Below are 20,616 nucleotides of genomic sequence, written 5' to 3'. Positions count from 1 at the left end.
CAAGCGCTCTACCACTGAGCCACCTTCCCAGCCCCCTCCCTCCAATTTTTAACAAAAACATTTTACTTGGATGATACTTGGGAAAGGAATCAGAACTACCAGAACTTCAGATACCCAAAATCTGGATTAGTAAAAACTTTCTTTTTGTACCTACCTACGGACACTAGCAATGGTCTCTCTGTTTTTGAAACGACTGAAACGAGCTGTGTAGTTTAAAGTTTTCATGAAGACCTCTGAGAGTTCCTGTTCATCCTCTGCACTCTCATTTTGTTGCTTTCGATGCTCCAGAAGCATATGAACTTCTGAATTTAGAAGTGTCTCAGCTGTTTCAAACTCTGTGAGAAACACAATTATCAGAAAATAGTCTTCCTTCAAAATCAGCTTCTAAATGTTCAATTTACATTGAATATTTCTCTGCTTCTGTAGAAACCCAGGTGTATTTTACTACACATCTCTGCTTTTACCCACATTTGTTCACCACACATAGGAGTAATCAAATTCATGATATAGTAAAATTTAACACCAAAGATTCTGACCTAGATATATCTTAATTAAAAGTTATCTATGTGTCAACATGGGTTTATTATGGTTAGCTCTACAATATACTTTTTAACAGGTCCTGGGGCTTGAACTCAGGGTCAGGGTGCTGTTTCTGAGTCTCTTTTGCTCAAGGCTAGCACTCTACCGCTTGGGCCACAGCACCACTTCCTGTTTTTTTCTGAGTAGTTTATTGGAGATGAGTCTCAAGTCACAGACTTTCCTGCCTGAGCTAGCTTTAAAATGTGATCTTCAGAACTCAAAGTCCTGAGTAGCTAGGATTACAGGTGTGAGCCATCAACACCTGGCTCTTACTTTCTTTAATATAGTTGTTTTTAACTGTGCACAGATGAACAGTATTATTTTGGGGTAAATATGTTTAAATATGTTCTAAAGGTATTTAGAAGCTTTCAGTCAACACATCAATTTTTCTCATCTCTCAACAAATAGCATATATGTGCAAACACCAGTCATATTTACTTCCTATACAGCAAAAGTTTACCTAATTTTTTCAGTATTCACTGTTGCTCTTTATGTCTCTGCAGATTCTAATATTTAAAAATACATAATAGTGGGCTGGGATGTAGCTCAGTGGCAAAGCACTTGCCTGGCAAGTGCAATGTTCTGGGTTTGATCCCAAATACCAAAAAAGAAAAGGCAAAAAAAAAAAAAAAAAGCTAAATACATAGTAGCTAGGCTCACGCCTAGCAACTCGGTGAGATCAGAAAATAGAGGTTCAAAGCCTGTCAAAAAAACTCAGTAATAGGGCTGGGAAGGTGGCTCAGTGGTAGAGCGCTTGCCTTGCATGCGTGAAGCCCTGGGTTCAATTCCTCAGCACCACATAAGGAAAAAGCCGAAGTGGCGCTGTGGCTCAAGCGCTAGAGCGCTAGCCTTGAGCTGAAGAGCTGAGAGGCACTCGGGCCCAGAGTTCAAGCCCTACGACCAACAAATAAACAACTCACAAATAAACAACTTAGTAATAGTGCCCAGGCCCTGAATTAAAGTCCTAGGATCAGCGCGCGCGCACACAGTAGTAATACCTCCCACCAGGAGGTTCTGCAGGAGGCAGAGCTGGGTTGGCTCACCCGAAGCCACGACTTGCTGGCTATTTGAACTAGCTTGTCTGCCCAGGACTTCGCGGCTACTTAACAGGCAATACGCCGCTCAGGAGGGCCAGGCCGCCCAGGACCGCGGCGCGGAATACAGCTTCCGCCGGGCCGCCTGCGTCCCGTGGGCCTGGTCCGCCCGGCCCCACGCCGCGGCCCGTATCGCAGGGCGCCCCGCTGTGGCCAGGCCCTGGCCGCACCTTTAGGGAAGATGAGCTGGGAGGCATCTTCTTCCACGTCGCCCGCTCGAGGATCGTTGCCGCCAGCCGCCATCGCTCCACTCCGCGTCGCCCGAGTAGCCGGCGCAAACAGAAGGCGAGGCTACCGCGCCGGAAGAGGTGGAGCCCGCAGGACGGGCGGGGCCGGAAGCTCCGGGGAGGCAGTGGGTGACCGCCCGGGCGCGGGGGGAAACTGGGATCCCTGTCATCTCTCCTCCCCGGAACGCCCTCGTCCAGCCCTGGGACGGGCTTACTTAGTTGGAAAAAAAGTATTAGGTGAGAAAAAGCTGAGTTACTGACATAAGAAGGGTTGTTGAGGGGCTGGGAAGGTAGCTCAGTGGTAGAGCGCTTGCCTTGCATGCATGAGGCCCTGGGTTCAATTCCTCAGCACCACATAAGAAAAAAGCCGGAAGTGGAGCTGTGGCTCAAGTGGTAGAGCGCTAGCCTTGAGCTGAAGAGCTGAGAGACAGCGACCAGGCCCAGAGTTCAGGCCCACGACTGACCAAAAAAAAAAGAACAGTGTTAAGCAGCTGTATTCGTGAAAATGAGCTATTATGAAACATGATTTTATTTTTCTCCAGTGCTAATTGGATATAAAGCAATTCTGTTTTCCACGTCCCCTAAGATTTTTGAAACGGGGTTTTGGATCTGGGACTCATGATCCTTCTGAGAGTTGGGATTACAGTACACCAACATACCTAACCAAAGTACTTGATATCTGATGCTTCGCTTATTTTCAGGCACCCTACCACCTGAGCCACACCTCCAACCCCCTATTTTTTTAGACTTGTAAACATAATTCTCACAAAATTAACTGCTGCCTCTATGTATCTGTAGAAGGAATGTACTAGGTAAAATAATATAAGCAAGACAAGATGACACATGGGAGACAAAAAAGGGGATCACTGTCTCTGACGCCCTCCTGGACAAAAACACTAGACCCTTATCTGAAAAACATACTGAAAAAAGCAGAGGGAGCCAGGTGCCAGTGGTTACACCTGAAATCCTAGTTACTCAGTTCGCTGAGTTCTGAGGATTGTGTTTCAAAACCAGCCAGGGCAGGAAAGCCCACATGAGACTTCAATTAACCACCAACTGGAAGTGGTGCTGTGGCTCAAGTGGTAGAGTGCTTGCCTTGAGCTGAAGAGCACAGGGACAGTGCCCAGGCTCAGAGTTCAAGCCCTACAACCAACAAAAAACAAGAGTTACTGCTGGGCGCCGGTGGCTTACACTTGTAATCCTAGCTACTCAGGAGGCAGAGATCTGAGGATCACAGTTCAAAGCCAGCCCTGGCCGGAAAGTCTGTGAGACTCTTATCTCCAATAAACCATTAGAACACCGGAAGTGGCGCTGTGACTCGGTAGAGCACTTGCCTTGAGCTCAAGAGCTGAGGGACAGCGCCCAAACCCAGAGTTCAAGCCCCATGACCAACAGAAAAACAAACAAAAAACAAGAGCCAACCCACTAGGCCAAAGAAGGAACTTTTAAACAATACACTTTGAAGGGGTGTCTCAAAAGAAATATACTCATGACCTATGAAACTGTAACCCCTATCTACATAACAATTAAAAAATACATTAAAATAGTTAAAGAAAAGGAGTAAAGTGCTTATCTCCCAAATGTAAGGCCTTAAGTTTGGTTAATACACATACTTCCAGTTTAAGATAATCTGCAAATTTCTAAAATTCATCATTTTCTTTGAAAAACTACAGGTAAATGTTATCAAAGAAATTAACAGACAGAAGCTGGGCACCAGAAGCTCATACCTGTAATCCTAGCTACTCGGGAGGCAGAGATCTGAGGACTGCTGTTCAAAGCCAGCCTGGGCAGGAAAGTCCATGAGACTTATCTCCAATAAACCACCAGAAAACCGGAAGTGGCGCTATGACTCAAATAGTAGCATGCTAGCCTTGAGCTGAAGAGCTGAGGGACAGCGCCCAGGCCCAGAGTTCAAGCTCCACAACTGACAAAATAAAAATAAAAAAATTAACAGGTGATTGTGTTATAGTTACATGTTATCCTGTCTCACTGGTTACTAATGCAGTCTGTATCCTAAGTAGAAAGACACAATAGATACAAAAGATGTCTAGCAGAGCCCTTGAGGTCCAGGTATGAAAACCTCAGAACTCAGGCTAAGAGTTCTGGTTTTTTGTTGTTTTTGGTTGTGGGGCTTGAACTCTACCAGCACTCTACCACTTGAGCAACAGCACCACTTCTGGTTTTCTGGTAGTTAATTGGAGATAAGAGTTTCATGGAATTTCCAGCCCAGGTTAGCTTTGATCCATGATCCTCAGATCTCAGCCTCCTGAGTAGCTAGGATTACAGGCATGGACCACTAGCATCCAGCCAAGTTCTGAATTTTTATGGAGGGGAATGAACTGGGTTCCCTGGGGATCAGTCCTAGAGCCTCACACCTGCTATGCAAGTACTCTACCAGGGAGCTAAAGGCTCAACAAAGAGATAGGGACTTTGTTTTATTGTTGGTGGTAGGGCTTGGACTCAGGGCCAGGGCGCTGTCCTTGAGTTTTTTGTACTCAAGGATAGCAATCTACCACTTTGAGCCACAGCTCCAGTTCTGGTTTTGGGGTGGTTAAATGGAGATGAGTCTCACAGACTTTCATGCCCAGGCTGGCTTTGAGCCATGATCCTCAGGTCTCAGCCACCTACTGAGTGGCTAGGATTACAGGCATGAGCCACTAAGTACCCAGCAGAGTTGGGGACTTTTAAGTTTATCTGGACTGTGGCAGTGTGACCTCTTGAGATGGCTCACCCACCTTGTAGTGCTTTTCCATCAGAGCACTCACTTCTGCATCTCAGATCTCCTTCCTTAAGGTTATATCCTTCTTGCTTCAGCACTCATGTCATAGGAAGCCTGGCCTGACTAAAGGCAAGTACCACCCAGAGAAGCAGTTTCAGAGGGTTGAACACTTGCTTGGTTATTCCATCTGGATGGTTTCAGATGATCCGAGCCATCTGGCCATTACCTGTGTGCTTGTGTATAGGCAAAGAATTCAAACTAACACACCTTTGTACAACTACTTAAAAAAAAAAAAAAAGCAAAACTCCCAGGGGCTGGGAAGGTGGCACAGTGGTAGAGCGCTTACCTTGCATGCATGAGGCCCTGGGTTCGATTCCTCAGCACCACGTAAGGAAAAAGAAAAAAGCCAGAAGTGGTGCTGTGGCTCAAGTGGTAGGGCGCTAGCCTTGAGCTGAAGAGCTGAGGGACAGTGCCTAGGCCCAGAGTTCAGGCCTCACAACTGGACCCCCCCCCAAAAAAAAGCAGGAAGTGGTGCTGTGGCTCAAGTGGTAGAGCAGAGGGACAGAACCCAGGCCTAGAGTTCAGGCCCCACGACTAGACCCTCCCCCCCCCAAAAAAAAAGAAAAAAAATTCCCAACAGGCTTGGAAATTTGCAGCCTTGTCATTAGGTTAGAAATTGAGTAGTGAGACACTCTCATAGATGGCAGGACAAAGATTGTCTATGAGGCCTGTAAGGCCTGCAAAGATTCCAGTTGCCTTGGAGCCAGGGTAGGATCAATGAATGGCCATGCTAGAGTGCAAGGAGACATCTCATTAGCAGCAGGGATTTGAGTGTCCAGGTGTATCTAAGACCACTTCCCTCCATTTCCCAAAGCCAGTTTTGAAAGCAGTTTTCAAATTGCCTTGGCATACAGAACCTATATGGACAACAAGGGAAACAGCATCTGGCATTGTTATCCTCAGCCAGCTCTTTCAACCAAACACTAAATAGTTCTTCAAAGCCGGACCCTCAAGCTAAAACCACAAACCCCACAGTGGTCTGGAAGCAACTTTAAAGCACCTCCCAATTTTCACAAAAATTAGCCCTGTTCATCATCTTTACAATAAGTAAAATAAAAATTATCACACTAACTAACCTCTAGCTGGACCACTTGTTTCACATTTGGGAGAACAGGGATGGCTAAAACACCAATTGTTTTTATCTGCTCTCTACACCTCCAATAAATGAGGACATTTCATGCTTAAATCTAACAGTAAGCACTGCTATATGTAAGGAGTGTAATAAACATCAATGTCCCCTAAAGAAAAACTTCCTTTTCATACATAACCAAAATCAGTAAATGATTAACAAGCTGTCACCTATTTCCACAATTATCCTAGCCAGGTGTTGTTTTACCAAGAGTGAGAACTTCAGAATCATGTTAAAAATTCACCCCCGTAACCAGGTGTCAGTGGCTCACACCTGTTATCCTAGCTCAGGAGCTGAGCTCTAAAAATCACAGCCAGCCTTGGCTAGGAAAGCCTGTGAAACCCTTATCTCCAATTAACCACCAGAAAACCATAAGTGGTACTGCAGCTCAAAGTGGTAGAGCACTATCCTTGAGCCAAAGAGCTCGGGGACAATGTCCAGGCTCTGAGTTCTAGCCCAAAATATAAAAATCACCCCCTAACTTATAAAATGGTAAATGTACAGATGTACACCACATTAATTAAAAATCATTCCTGAGGGGCTGGGAGTGTGGTACAGTCCTTGTCTAGCATGTATGAAGCCCTGAGTTCAATTCCTCAGTACCACATACACAGAAAAAGCCAGAAGTGGTGCTGTGGCTCAAGTGGTAGAGTGCTTGCCTTAAGCTAAAGAAGCTCAGGGACAGTTGCCAGGCCCTGAGTTCAATCCCCAGAACTGGCAAAAAAAAAAAAAAAAAGGGAGAGAGAAAAAAATCATTCCTGTTGGGTACACCTGGCTCACGACTATAATCCTAGCTATTCAGAAGGCAGAGATCATGGTTCAAAGCCACCCAGGCAGAAAAGTCCATGAAACTCTTACCTCCAATTAATCACCAAAAAGCTAGAAGTAGAGCTGTGGCTTAAGTGGTAGAGTCTCAGCCTGAGAGGAAAAGCTAAGGGATAGCACCTAGGCTTTGAGTTCAAGCCCTGATACCTGCACCCTTTCCCCTATTTTAAAAAAAAAAAAAGTCTTCCAGAATTTAGACAGAAGGTTGACAGCCTCATTATATAATATTGAACTTCCATTCTGGAAAAATCCAATTTTTAGTGTTCATTAATGATAACTCAGTAAACTTGACTCTAAAAACAAAGGCAAAGCTACCAACCACCAAAAAACCCAACCTCCCCCAAACAATCACAAGGTTAGTGGGTGTTATGAACATCACACAAAACACCCAGGCTCACTACTTACCATCTGGTTGGCTATCTTCAAAACTAAGACGGCTGTTAACCATTATGTCAGATAATTCAAGTCACCTGGTTACAAAAAAGAGGCAGACAACCAATTTTTACCCATTATGATTTATTCTCTACAATACTTTGTTAAAGAGTTCAATGATTTGCACTCAGAAGTTATATAGCCAAGAGGCAACCAAATGTAATACAAAGAATTGGTCTGAAGTCTTTGCACTGAAGGCCATACAGTCTCTTGCTTCAAGGAAATAAGAACAGAAAGAAACAAAAAACATGTAGCTCCCTAGGCTCCAGAAATTGCAATAGGAAACATTAAGTTAGTGAAACTGTAGATGTTAACATATGGAAAACAGATTTTGTGCAAAATATTAAAATTAACACCCAGGACTTGTTTTGTATAATTATTTTTATTATAAACAGTAAAATATATGTAATGTCTCAACTACAAACCTTTCGCATGAAAGGGTCTCTAACATGAATTGTTTTGATATTATGAAGCGAAAAAGTTTAAGAACCTCACAGTTGAAACAATCCAACACTGACAAACTCTAGTGATCAAAGACATTCTCTTTTAGTTCATGTAAAACAAGGACAATTCATAATTACAGAGAGAATGTCCTAGCTGTGGGTATGATGAGACAAGCCAACTTTCCAGACCAAAAGGCACTCACAGCTAGGGATGAAACAAACTCCGAACCAAGCTAGCAAAGTTGGGCTGGTTCCTTGACAACAGTGGTTATCTACTGTTAAGCTCAAGTGGCCCAAGGACAAAGGAAACACTGGGCAGGAAACATTCCCTTTTCTCTACCCATCACTCATTCAGCATGGACTGGCCACCCTCATTAATGTTTTGGTAAGCGTTGAGGAAGGCAGTTCAGTTCCAGTTCAGAGCTGTTACCTCCCTATGCAAAGCTGCCACATGATGAGCCACACGGTAGTTTTCCTGAGAGCCACCTGCCACATGTTTCTATGAGGTGACAATGACCAAACACTTCCAGACTTCTTCCTGACCAGGCCTTGGTCAGGACAGGCATTAACAGTGCCTATTCCTTATCGGGCCAAAGAGTTTTCCTTGGCTGACTCCTGGGCTCCTTGACAAGGCAAGAGGAGCCAGAGCATCTCCATGGCTGGACTCGTGTGGGAGCGTGAGGGAATGTGCAGGGAGTAAGGCTTCTTCACTCCAAAACCACTGAGCCCACTTCAGTGTGGGGCTGGCCTTCACCAGCCCGATTCTTGTGCACTGATTTTTTTTTCCCCATTTCTTGGGTTTAAAATTTTTCTGTTCATTTTTTTAAATGGCAGGTATCCTACCCCACCCTCAACAAAATAAAATACATATTATACATTGGGGAAGACAAATAGGGCAACATTTCTACAAGAAAAATGGGCTTGAGGAGCATGGCACTGTAAATGCTTGCATGACCAGTCTCACTGAGCGTGCTCAGGGGTTAAGTTTAGCACCAATTTTTTTTGCTTTTTTTTTTTTAAATCTTTAGAAATTAAACACAACTTTTAACATAGAACACATGAACAGTAATGAGTGTAGCCCTATGTGTCAATACTGTTGTACAAATTGGAGGTGGGTGACTCACTCCTGAGCTAACCACCCTGACATCGATCATGGCACCTGTGTACCTGCCATAACATCTATCTCTAATACATGTATCACCTTCAGCGGCAGGAAACCATGACACCCATCACCTTCACTGGCATTACCAGGGGTACATGGCAGGCTAAAGGAACCCAACCTGGCAGGAAAGGGACACAGCCTGGGCACTCTGATGCCATTTGCATCTCCCCATTCATCCCAGGTCTTCACTAGCAATACAAACTGGCCCTCATACTCCTCCCCAGGAACTTAGAAGCAATACCTAGAATAGCACAAGTGTCCCTTTTCTCCCGCTACATTCCTGGCAGAAGGAAATTCCAAAGATCTTTTGACAAGTTTTGCTCGTTTTGGAAAGCCACACTATCACCACATAAACTAAAAAATAAATTAAATAAAAATGTGTTCACTGGGTTGAAACCCAGCCCTCCGCAAAAGTTCTCTAAGCATGTGCTGAAAGCCAGTGCACCATCCTCGGGCTCCTTCCTTCCAGCTGGCCACCTCTTCTGTGGATCGATCACTTTTGCAGTGCCTTTGTGACAGTGCTTTCAGAACACCTCAAGTCTCCTGGTTCTATGAATTGTGCCACCGAACGAGTGAAGAATAGGCAAGGGAGGAAAACTTGCTGCTGGCTATTGGAAATCAGCAACGAGAAAAGGAAATGTCAGGAGTTTAAATGACTAAGAACCACAAGTGATTTGGAAATTTGCCCCAATGGGGTAAATATTCCCAGCATGGTAGGCAACACAAAGATTCACCTTGTTTAATTATACAGCTTTGCTCTAGTGTCCAAAGGACTGACTGAATAGCAACTGTCTTTCCACTTCTATAGGCAAACTGGAAAAAGAAAACTCCCTTGCTTAAAGGTCCCGCAGGATGTTTACTTGAAGAGAAAACCAGCTGGAAGACAGTGGATTCTCCCCTATGACAACACAACCCAAATGCCTATTTGCACATCTATGCTTCTGAGAGCTCAGATCCAGTTACACAGGCACTACTACCAGAAGAAGGGTGAGGTAGCCAGGAGGTGAGAAGAAGTCTCTCTTTCCACACCTGCTTGCAGCGATGACATCAAGACCTTCTAGAGGCATCTCCATTCAACTCCTCAGCAGGCTACACCACACAGCTCTGTTCAATACCAGGAGACTTGATGAAGGAACAAAGCCAGAAAATCCAGCTGAGTGGGGTGACCATTGACACCTCCACGGCTTATTGAGCAATGGATCTGCAACGCCATCCAAAGGGCTTCCGATCTGCATGTGGGTCTCTGTCCAGGAGCCTTGAAGGACTCACGGTGCCCACATTTGACCCTAACATGGCGTCCACTTATGAAGCATGGAGGTTGTGATCAACTCTTGGTATGCAATAAACTGGAAGTTTAAAAAAAAGGAATTTAAAACAACCTAAAAATGTTTCTTGTTGGTCTCCGTTGCCCAGACTGCCAGGGGAACACACCTACTTGATGGGAAAGCTGTGGGGCTTGGGTGTGGAGTAAACTTTCACGGATCATCAATTCCAGCTTCCAGAATATAGCCAGCACATGTGTGGCAAGTCACCAGACAAGAGTCTTCTGAACCCACAGTAATTCTCACTAGTCATGGAGGAGCCCCAATCCAATGGACCCCATATTGAGGAAAGGCTGAGATAAGGCTTGGGCCCCTAAAGTTCTGTTTCATTCAGTGTAACCCCACACCCCTCAGTCAGTGGGAGGCAGACTTGGCAACGGAAGCTAGCATCATAAAATGGTGCAGTAATAGAAGTAACTGGACCAAGAAGAGGAGGCATCTGCTCCAATGATGTCATAGCCACTGGTGGCCACAGGGGGGTGGGACTGGTCATGCAGCCGTGTGTCAGGAGTAATGATTGTAGAGGGGCGGGGCATGAAGAGTGCCATTCTGGAAACAGTGCTGTCGAGAAGCAATATACTCTGCATAACTGATTGTCACCTTCTCACTTCGGTACCTGTATAAGGAAACAGGCAGGGGTATTAGGAACCCCAAGCATCTCATTTTGAAGTCACTCAGCAGAGAAAACCAAAAGCTCATCTCATATATTGAAAGAATAAAATGGAAGACCAAGAGCAATCTTACTTACAGAAAATGAAAGACAGCACAAGAAAACAATGCTGTTATTACAAATGAACAAGATGAAAAAGCACAATCACAATTCACCCCTGAGAATGTATTTCGGCACATCCCACCTTTAAACTCTACATATGCTTATTATCAGGCTGCTCATAAGCAATCTGCTACTGGGTCTGGATGAAGAATTTCAAGATCAAATTAAATGGGTGGCAAATTGGAAGATGGCTGCACCAAAACCCAGTGTAAACTGAACATCTACTTTCAGCTTAAAATGAGATAAAATTTGACAAAAATGCAACCTCAATTTGGCCAACAGCAACAAATAAGTTATTATAACTAAAAAGGGGCACAGACACCTAATTCTGGGTCAAATTCTGCTGCAGCAGGTTAAAGGATCCTTGGGCTATATAGAACAGGTCTCCATCCCCAGATGAATATGCCATTATCACAGGGTCATCAGAACAGAATTCATAGCACTTTGGCTGTGCTCTGGAAAGAGCTATGAGTCAGGATGCGAAGCATGGGGTGTTACAAACCTATGGAGCCTACTACAGACCACAGGAGCTGGGTGTGACAATCCTTACCCAGAGCCATCTCTTTCCCACTGTAATCACTCCTCCACTGCAAGGTGATTATTCCTGAATTTTGACAGGGAAATGGCTGTTCAAATAAATTGTAATAATAATAGTAATAATGCTTTGTATTTGAAGAGTGTTTTTTTCTTTCTTTCAATTTTAAGATTTTGGTGCTGGGGATGGAATTCAGGGCCTTGTGTATGCTCAGCACTGAGCTACACCCCCAGCCCCTTAATTCTTGGCATCCAAAGTATTTAAAAAAACACTGGGTAATCTTCCAAACAGACCTGTGAGGCTAGTATATGACACCTCAGCATTTTGCAGACAAGGAGTCAAATAAGAGGCCCAAAGACGCTAACCTCTCAACCAGTGCTTCCAATGTCGGCAGGGACAGGAAGATCACTGACACCTACTGATCATCTTTGGTGCTGCTTAGCCATGGGCTGCAAACTCTCTATGCATCACCTAACCACATCCTAAAACAACAACCCAAAGAAATTACCACTCACATCTTACAGACAGGAAACAGTTCAGAGAGGTGGAATAACTGGCCCAGGTCACACAGCCAGAAGGCAGCCAGGTTGGGATTCAGACCCCAAGCCACTGCATTCTATGAAATGACGCAGTCTGCCCACTGCAGTATTACACCCAAAGTGGGAGGTGTTTCCTTTTAACTTCTTGTAAAAGGTATCTCTGAATCTCCTGCATTCCCTTGACACTTGACTGTACTGTGATTAGAAGCACCTCAACTGACTCAATCTCCACACCCAGATCATTCCCTCCTGACTTAAACCTTCCTCTAAGCCTCTCAAACAAATGTGTCTGTCTAGAAGACCTCACCTCATTCAGTAGGCTTTCTCCCTGACAGCATAGCTGTGGAGACAAACAGCATGCTAAAGAATCTTTGTCTTTACTGCTGCTGATGCTGCTTCCTTAATGCTTAAAGCTCAACTATACTTCTTTGGCTTAGGAACATTAGCAGAGAAAAACTTTTCCTCTTCCTCTTTCCATCAAAAGTTTCCTCTATTCAATCCTACTACATGAGAATAACAAGAATGAGACCGTGGCTTACCTGGTGAGTTTGATTGACTTTCTGAATTCACTGGTGATTGGGGCCTTAAAACCACCTTTCCTGAGCAAGGAGTCTATCGTCTGGATCTGATCCCAGTCTGAGAACAGAGGTTAGTTATACTGTCAGCAAGAGAGGTATATGCTCAAATATGGCCCGCATAGGATGATGAGTGGGATTTAAGAAGCATCAGTCTGCAGTGACCCCACACCCACTGCACTCCAGTGTAATCAAGGAATAAACAGGGTCAACTTACCCTAGCCAGCTAGTACTCATGACTACTCTGTGTGAAGATGGTTTATCGTGTTTCCCAGGTTAAACCTCAACTCTTGGGCTTAAATAATCTGCCTGCCTCAGTATCTAGGACAGCAGGCATGATCCACTACCCAGTAGGAAAGAGGAGAATTTAAATTCTGTAGCTTTTAACTGAGTGTCCTTCCTTCAGTTTGATAATTTTCCTAAGTCCTAAATTCTGCAGCTTTTAAACTGAGTGTCCTTCCTTTAGTTTGATAATTTTCCTAAGACCTAATTTCTATGATAGAGAACTTAAGAGTAGGAAAAAAACAAAAACAAAACAAAGACGAAACAACAAACAAAAACCCCACCTGTTCCTTTAGGAAGGATGCAAAAATTGTTCACACCTGAACTTGAGTCCTTACACATTTTGCCAGGAAGCACCAATACTGGGACTTGACCTCTGGGCCTTATATTCTTTTATTTTTTGGTTCTGAGACTAAGAGACTGGACACTCTGCTCATTAGTGGTGCCGTGCTTCCAACCTCCAGGGCCTTGCACTCTTGCCTGGTTTTTTTACTTATAGCTCGTATTCAGCAACGGAGCCAAGCATTCCATTTCATTTTTTTGTGTATGTCTGTGTGTGTGTTGTGTTTGTTGGTTGTAGGGCTTTTGAACTCTGGGCCTAGGTGCTGTCCCTGAGCTCTTTTTTTTTTTTTCTTTTTTACTCAAAGCTAGTGTTCTACCATTTTGAGCCACAGCACCAATTCCAGTTTTCTGGTGGTTAACTGGAGATGAGACTCATGGACTTTTCTTACCTGGGCTGGCTTTGAAATGTGATCCTCAAATCTCAGCCACCTGATTAAAGTGGGAGCCACTAGCACTTGACTCAGATTATGTATGTATGTATGTATGTTTATTTTTGTGCTGGTCTTGGGGCTTGAACTCAGTGCATGGGTTCTGTCCTTGAGCTTTTTTGCTCAAGGCTTGTGCTCTACCACTTGAGCCACAGCTGTACTTCTGTCTTTTTCACGGTTGAGATAGTCTCATAGACTTTGCTGCCCAGGATAGCATTGAACATAGATCCTCAGCCTCCTGAGTAGCTAGGATTACAGGTACCTGGCTTGTTCCAGACTATTTTTTTTTTTTTTTGGTGGCTAATCAGAGAGAAAAATTTGATAGATTTGTCTGTCTGAACTAGCTTGGACCTCTAGCCTCAAATGTCAGCAATCCTGAATAGCTAGGATTATAGGTATGGGCCATTATCACCCAGCATCTCACAAAATTATAATAAAACCATGTACCTCAAATTGAAAAATAAAAGAAAAATCTCATGATGTCCCAAATATTTAATGTTCTTACTTTCAAATGGCAAAAGCATTTTATTTGCCTAAGTTACCATCCATATTTCACCACTGAGAAACATGTTTTGGTGTGCTCCTTGAACATAAGAGTGTTAGATCAGGGGGCTGGGAAGGTGGCTCAGTGGTAGAGTGCTTGCCTTGCATGCATGAGGCCCTGGGCTCGATTCCTCAGCATCACATAAGCAAAAAGAAAAAATCCGGAAGTGGCGCTGTGGCTCAAGTGGTAGAGTGCTAGCCTTGAGCTGAAGAGCTGAGGGACAGCACCCAGGCCCAGAGTTCATGCCCCACGACCAGACCCCCCCACCAAAAAAAAAAAAGTGTTAGATCTACACCCTCACAGAGGTGGCTAGAAGGCTTCCTTTTAATGATACATTCATACCGCTTTTGAGAATGTTTAAACACAATGACATTGGAAACCAACAAGACAATCTCTTTCTATATAATTAGGTCATTAATATACTTAACTGGATATTTTTCTCTATTCCACGTTCACACCCAACAAATACTGTGTCTCACATATTATTTTCAAAAACAAACTAATTCCAAGAAAGAAAGAAAATGGGGTTACATATCACAGAAAGCACAAACAACATTTAAAGGTATTCTTCTAGATATTGTTTTGAAGAGAAAGCCTACCCAACCCACAATGTCTCAATTATACAAATCCATTAAATAACTACCAAGTTCAATAAAAACAGCAGGAGTATGTTTTGCCCTTTGCCAAACCATAATATTGCTATAATAAATGCTATAATGTGGTCAGACTCGTTGATGAATTTTGCTACAATTAACCACTCTAGCTCAGAGAGCCAAGTAGAAGTAAAACTATTATTGAAAGGAAGTGTTTTAAACAAGCAACTAAGGAAAGTATTTCTCCTTTTCTTTTCCCAGCTCCTAGGTCTTTTAGGGAGTTTGCCTTTGTCCTACAGAAATTTGACAGGGATCAGAGGCATTCATTCTTAGTGGCAGTAGGGCTAACTGATGACATGCTTCATTCTCTTGTCCTTTAACTGATACTGTTAAGTGGTACAATTCTTCCCTAAATACCTATTTGTCCAACTCACCTTGTTCCTTAGCAACCTCAGGTAAGTATGTGGCTGTGCGTTTGACACCTTTTTCATTGATGAATTCAATTCGAATCCCATGAACCCCTACCTAAAACAAAACAAAAACAAAAAGCAACCAAATAAATGGCATTTATTTATTTTAATATATGATACTGTCCTCTGACCTGCTCAACCCAGAACTGGGTAAAGGAGAAATTCTTGTTTTTCATGACTCTCGCTCTCTCTTAAGGTATAGAAGAAAAAAAAAAAAAGATGACATCGATCAAGATATACTATACTCATAATGACTTGTGGAATTAAAATTCCTTTGTACAACTACTTAAAATTTAAAAAAACCCAGTTTTAGAGAAAGGTCAACATGTGATTCCTAAGGAGTTGTTGATAGAGATTGGCAGTGTTTTCTGTTATCCCTTTTTTTCTTACTATAGAATAAGAATGCAGAACAGAATAACTGGGAAGAAATGGGGGCATAAAAGTCTTTACACTTATATTTCTTCCTACTCCTCAAAGAGTAGCGTAGCCTCTTTCCTGTCAACTACATTGCCCACACCGAATCCAAACTCAGCTTGCACCTTAGACCCTCTTCCAATGAAGGAGACACATTGCCATGTACTAACCGAACCCAAATGCAGAGTTCCGAATGCGGCTGTTCTCACCTCCCAGTCCAGGTAATCACCGGCATCCTCAAAGTTAGTGAGGAGGGAGACAGAGCAGAAAAGCTTAGGCAGCTCCTCTCGGGTCAGAGGGGGGAATCGGCTGTCCTTAAGTGCACTAGAGGGGACAGAACACTTTATAAGTTAGGCTCCTCCAGAGAAGGGAGCCAACACACGACATACTGAATGCAGACACACACAGAGAGCATCCACCACCCATCAACACCAATGTAAATATCAACTTGCTGAGAGTCCCACCATATCAAAGTCCTTCCATTTCCTGATTACCAAAAAGGTACTGTTCAAAACCTATCACTTAGAAGAAATGAGGTCCAGTGTTTCCAACTGTAGCCAATTTATGCATAATTCTTAATGTCTGAGTCCTTACCTGGTTAGCGTGTATTCCCTGAGTCCTGAGTGAAGATTCATGGCTGAGAAGGTCCCAATGCAGCCGCGGAGCCGCTTATCCCGCCCTGTCTTCCAGGTCACAAAGAGTGGACTAAACAAAGCAAAACATAAAACATCCTACAGCCCCAGATTAACCATTCGTGTTCTATGTTACCGCCCAGAAGAATTTTTTTGGTTTGTCAACTATCTGAAGAACTCTGGCCTTGGGGCTGGGAAGTTGGCTCAATGGTAGAGTGTTTGCCTCATATGCATGAGGCCCTGGGTTCAATTCCTCAGCACCACATAAGCAAAAAGAAAAAAGCCGGAAGTGGCGCTGTGGCTCAAGTGGTAGAGCGCTAGCCATGAGCTGAAGGACAGCACCCAGGCCCAGAGTTCAGGCCCCACAACTGGACCCCCCCCCCAAAAAAAAGAGAGAGAGAAAAAAAAAAAAAGAACTCTGGCCTTAACTGGATGGAGCTCAGCTCTGGCTGGGGACAGGAAACTGTTACCAGAAGAAACACTATAACCTTTCATGAGCTCCATTCATGAGCGTTAATTCAGGGACACCACAGTTATAAGCTATTTTCCTCTTCCTCTTCCAGTTCTCAATTTTCCCTTTTTGAAAATTTATTTAGGGTCTCTCTATATAGGCCAGGCTGGCCTCAAATTCCAAATCTTCCTCCCTCACAAGCGTGGGCTTCAGGAGTATAAAACTGTACCTGGCTCAAGTTTCCCTTCTATTCTCTCCTTGGTTTTTTGTTTGTTTTTTTGGGGGGGTCCGGTTGTGGGGCCTGAACTCTGGGCCTGGGCGCTGTCCCTCAGCTCTTCAGCTCACTGGCTAGCGCTCTACCACTTGAGCCACTGCGTCACTTCCGGCTTTTTTCTTTTTGCTTATGTAATGCTGAGGAATCGAACCCAGGGCCTCAGGCATGCAAGGCAAGTGCTCTATCCCTGAACCACCTTCCCAGCCCATGTTTTTATTTGTTTTTTTTTTTGTCGTCCTAAGGCCTGACCTCTGGGCCTAGGTATGTCCCTCAGCTCTTCAGCTCAAGGCTAGCACTCTTATCACTTGAGCCAAGCACCACTTCTGGCTTTTTCTGCTTATGTGGTACTGAGGAATGGAACCCAGAACCACATTCCCAGCCCTAAAATAATATTTTTTGGTTAGTCCTGGGGCTTGGATTAAGGGCCTGGGCACTGTCCCTGAGCTTCTTTTTGCTTAAGGCTAGCACTCTACTACTTGACACACAGCTCCACTTCCAGTCTTTTCTGTTTATGTGGTACTGAGGAATTGAACCCAGGGCTTCATGCATGTTAGACAAGCACTCTACCACTAACCCCATTCCCAGCCCAAGATTTACTCTTCAAGAACAATCTTAGATCATTTCAAAGTTTCACAGCAGATCAACCACCTACTCCATTATTTCCTTTCCATAATATAGTAACAACTCCAGCCAAATGTACTGTACCAAGCCCATTCAACAACTCTTAAAAGGCTGGACACTGGTGGCTCAAACCTGTAATCTTTTTAACTATTCAGGAGGCTGGAATCTGAGGATCACAGTTCAAAGACAGTCTCGGCAGGAAAGTCTTTGTGACACTTTTTTTTTTTTTTTGTGGGCCTGGGCACTATCCCTCAGCTCTTCAGCTTAAGGCGAGCGCTGTACCACCTGAGACACACACAGAGTCACTTCTAGTTTTCTGGTGGTTAATTGTTGGTCATGGGGCCTGAACTCTGGGCCTGGGCACTGTCCCTCAGCACTTTAGCTCAAGGCTAGCGCTCTACCACTTTAGCCAAAGCACCACTTCCAGCTTTTTCTGTTTATATGGCGCTGAGGAATCGAACCCAGGGCCTCGTGCATGCAAGGCAAGCACTCTACCACTGAGCCACCTTCCCAGCCCGTCACTTGGACTTTGACACTTCTGAAGTTCCCAATGGTATAAGCATAGTCTGGAATGACAATGTTACTTCTCTGCACAGCAAGTTAAGTGACCTACTCTTGCTGTTCTAGATCACTAGCAACAAACCTAGTCCTCTTCCTTTACTGAATCCATTGAAAGTCCTAACTATTCTTTGACCACTTCTCATCATTCTTGTTCTCTTGCCCTTTGCTCAAATAAATATTCTTGGTAACCATTACATTCTGTCAAGAATGGCCTCCAAAAGATGCCATCTACACTGTGACTGATGTACTTACTAGGGGTCATTGGTGAATCTAGGAAGCCGTGGCTGTGGGAAGCCATAGAGGTGACAGTAGAGCACGTCGAAGCAGTAGCAGCACATTTCTGCAGTCACCACCAGGTTCTTGGTGGTGTTGGCAGGTCCATTAGGCCGGGGGAGAGGGCTCAGCGCTCCCGATGCGGGATTCATCCGTGTGATGGGAGAGTTTCCAGGTGCCAAGGTCAAGTCCGACACATTCTCCCGTCCACTGCTGCTGTCCACATGCTGGTGGTTTTGAAGAGGTCCTGAACTAGAGCCAGGGACAGTTGTGGACTGGTTCCCGTGACCGTGTGTTCCACTTCCAGATAGCTTTGGCTTCTTGACCCCACAACAGCCAGCTGCCAACTTGGGCTCAAGTGGAGGAACGCAACGTCTTTTTCCCATCCTGATTTGGTGCTCGTGGTCTAGAATGCTGCAGAACCCTAACCAAAACCAAAAAACAATTAAGCACTGATTTTTGAATGGTTAAAAGTAGAGAACAAAAATCAAAGACAAAGAGTTTTTCTGTCTGAACCTCCAAGTTACACTGTTAATCGTCAAAAAGGTTAAGAAGGGCTATAAGCTGGTCACTGGGGGCTCAGACTTGTAATCCTAGCTACTCAGGAGGCTGAGATCTAATCAGTTTGAAGCCAGTCCAGGCAGGAAAAGTTTGTGAGACTCTTATCTCCCATTAACCACCAGAAAACTGAAGTGGAGCTGTGGTTCAAAGTGGTAGTGCACCCCAACACAGATGAATGGATCCAAAATTGTGTTATCTATATACAATGGACTATTATGCAGCCATTAGAAAGGACAAAATAGATGCATTTGCAGGGAAATGGATGGAACTAGAAGAAATCATGTTGTGTGAGGTAAGCCCAGAGCAAAGAGACAAATGGCACATGGTCTCCCTGATAAGTGGATGTTAAATCCAAAATGTACGGTGATATGACAAAGTTAACAAGACTTGAGAAATAAAGGACCTCCACTCATCTGGTCAAATCACTACTAAATAACCTCAAGCTGCTGATCACACACCAGAGGGAAACTAGGAAGACACAGAACTAGAGGCAATCAGGGAAAAACATACAACAGTGGGACCCCTCAGCTGCACTGGACATTGATTAAAACTAAGCAACTCCAATGGCAACGATGGGAGGGAGGGAATGAGTGGAAAAGCTGACACTATGCAAAAAGAAAGGAATGTACACATCACTCGATGTGGAAGAAATAAGTGTATTGTCAAAGCTCATAGAAGTCAAACTTTATAGACCACAATAGACAATTTGCCCCATGAAAGTTAGAATGTGTTTGTGAATTTAACTATCCCACAATACTGTAAAATTTGTGAAATTATGTAATCACTTAATCACAATAAAGAGTTTGCAACAACAACAACAAAAACCAAAGTGGTAGTAAATTAGCCTTGAGCAAAAAGAGCTCACAGTCAGGCCCTGAGTCCAAGTCCCATGACTGACCGATAAGGGGGTGGGAAGTGCGGAGGGAGGGAAAGACAGGGAGAGGGCGGGAGGGAGGAAGAGAAAAAAGAGACAGAGACAGGACTAGAAGAAACCTCAAGTTCTAGACCTGAAAGCCCTCACCTCTTCCTAAAGGGGAACTAATTTTTTATTCCTTAACATTTATAGCCACTATGGACAGAAGGCAACAAGTAGCCCCCCTTCCTCCAGGACATTCTGGGGAAGAAGGGTGGGGCCAAAGCTGGCTGTTGGAGATATTTCAGTATCCAACAGAAGATTGACTGACATGTCAGACTTAGATGGCTCTTCTGTTTGTCTCACAATTTACATTTAAGGCTGGCCTTAAATTTATAATCTCCTGCCTCAGTTTCCCAAGTACTGGGATTACAGATGTGTGGCACCATGCCCAGCTCAGGTAGCTTTCTCTACTATTTTAGAGCTTCCAAATTTTTTCTAATTATTATTTTATTATTGTTTTAGAGGTAATATACAGTGGGGTTACCTTTACATTCGTCAGGTAATAAGTATATTTCCTTCCTTTTACCTGTTCCCTCATTCTTACCCATTCCCTCCCTCCCATCTCCATCCACATGTTGTGTGTTTCATTTCAATAAATGTCCAATGCAGCCAGTGGGCTCCACAGCTGCACTTTTTCATCCGTTTTCCACTGCTTCTGTGCCCTCCCCCACCTTCCCTCAGATGTGCATGTATATACACTATATATAAGGTCATTGGGGCAGGGAAGGTGGCTCAGTGGTAGAGCACTTGCCTTGCATGCATGAGGCCCTGGGTTCGATTCCCCAGCACCACATAAGCAAAAAGAAAAAAGCCGAAAGTGGCACTGTGGCTCAAGTGGTAG

The 20,616-nt window shown here is 44.1% G+C and overlaps 2 protein-coding genes across 4 annotated transcripts in view; both read right to left on the bottom strand.

Annotated features, from left to right (window-relative positions):
- Polr2d (polymerase (RNA) II (DNA directed) polypeptide D) overlaps window positions 1-1,959 on the bottom strand; it is a 7,712-nt gene extending 5,753 nt beyond the window's left edge. Inside the window, exons 1-2 of the mRNA XM_013028824.1 lie at window positions 1,844-1,959; window positions 155-335 (exon numbers count right to left, since the gene is read on the bottom strand). Coding sequence (XP_012884278.1) covers window positions 155-335; window positions 1,844-1,916 — 254 coding nt within the window. The 5' untranslated portion in view covers window positions 1,917-1,959. The remainder of the gene's footprint in view (window positions 1-154; window positions 336-1,843) is intronic.
- Window positions 1,960-7,139: 5,180 nt separating this feature from the next.
- Ammecr1l (AMMECR1-like) overlaps window positions 7,140-20,616 on the bottom strand; it is a 27,412-nt gene continuing 13,935 nt past the window's right edge. For 2 of the 3 annotated variants that reach the window (XM_013028846.1, XM_013028847.1), the window contains 6 exons: window positions 18,278-18,722; window positions 16,081-16,191; window positions 15,696-15,810; window positions 15,037-15,127; window positions 12,378-12,474; window positions 7,140-10,608 (listed from right to left, as the gene is read on the bottom strand). In XM_013028846.1, the coding sequence (XP_012884300.1) occupies window positions 10,497-10,608; window positions 12,378-12,474; window positions 15,037-15,127; window positions 15,696-15,810; window positions 16,081-16,191; window positions 18,278-18,684 (933 nt within the window). In that variant the 5' untranslated portion in view covers window positions 18,685-18,722 and the 3' untranslated portion in view covers window positions 7,140-10,496. Of the gene's footprint in view, window positions 10,609-11,314; window positions 11,369-12,377; window positions 12,475-15,036; window positions 15,128-15,695; window positions 15,811-16,080; window positions 16,192-18,277; window positions 18,723-20,616 lie in introns of all 3 variants that reach the window. The other variant, XM_013028848.1, reaches the window with a different exon arrangement.

Source organism: Dipodomys ordii, unplaced genomic scaffold, assembly GCF_000151885.1.
Source record: "Dipodomys ordii isolate 6190 unplaced genomic scaffold, Dord_2.0 Scaffold114, whole genome shotgun sequence".
Taxonomy (NCBI): domain Eukaryota; kingdom Metazoa; phylum Chordata; class Mammalia; order Rodentia; family Heteromyidae; genus Dipodomys; species Dipodomys ordii.
This window is presented reverse-complemented; position numbering and strand designations above follow the sequence as displayed.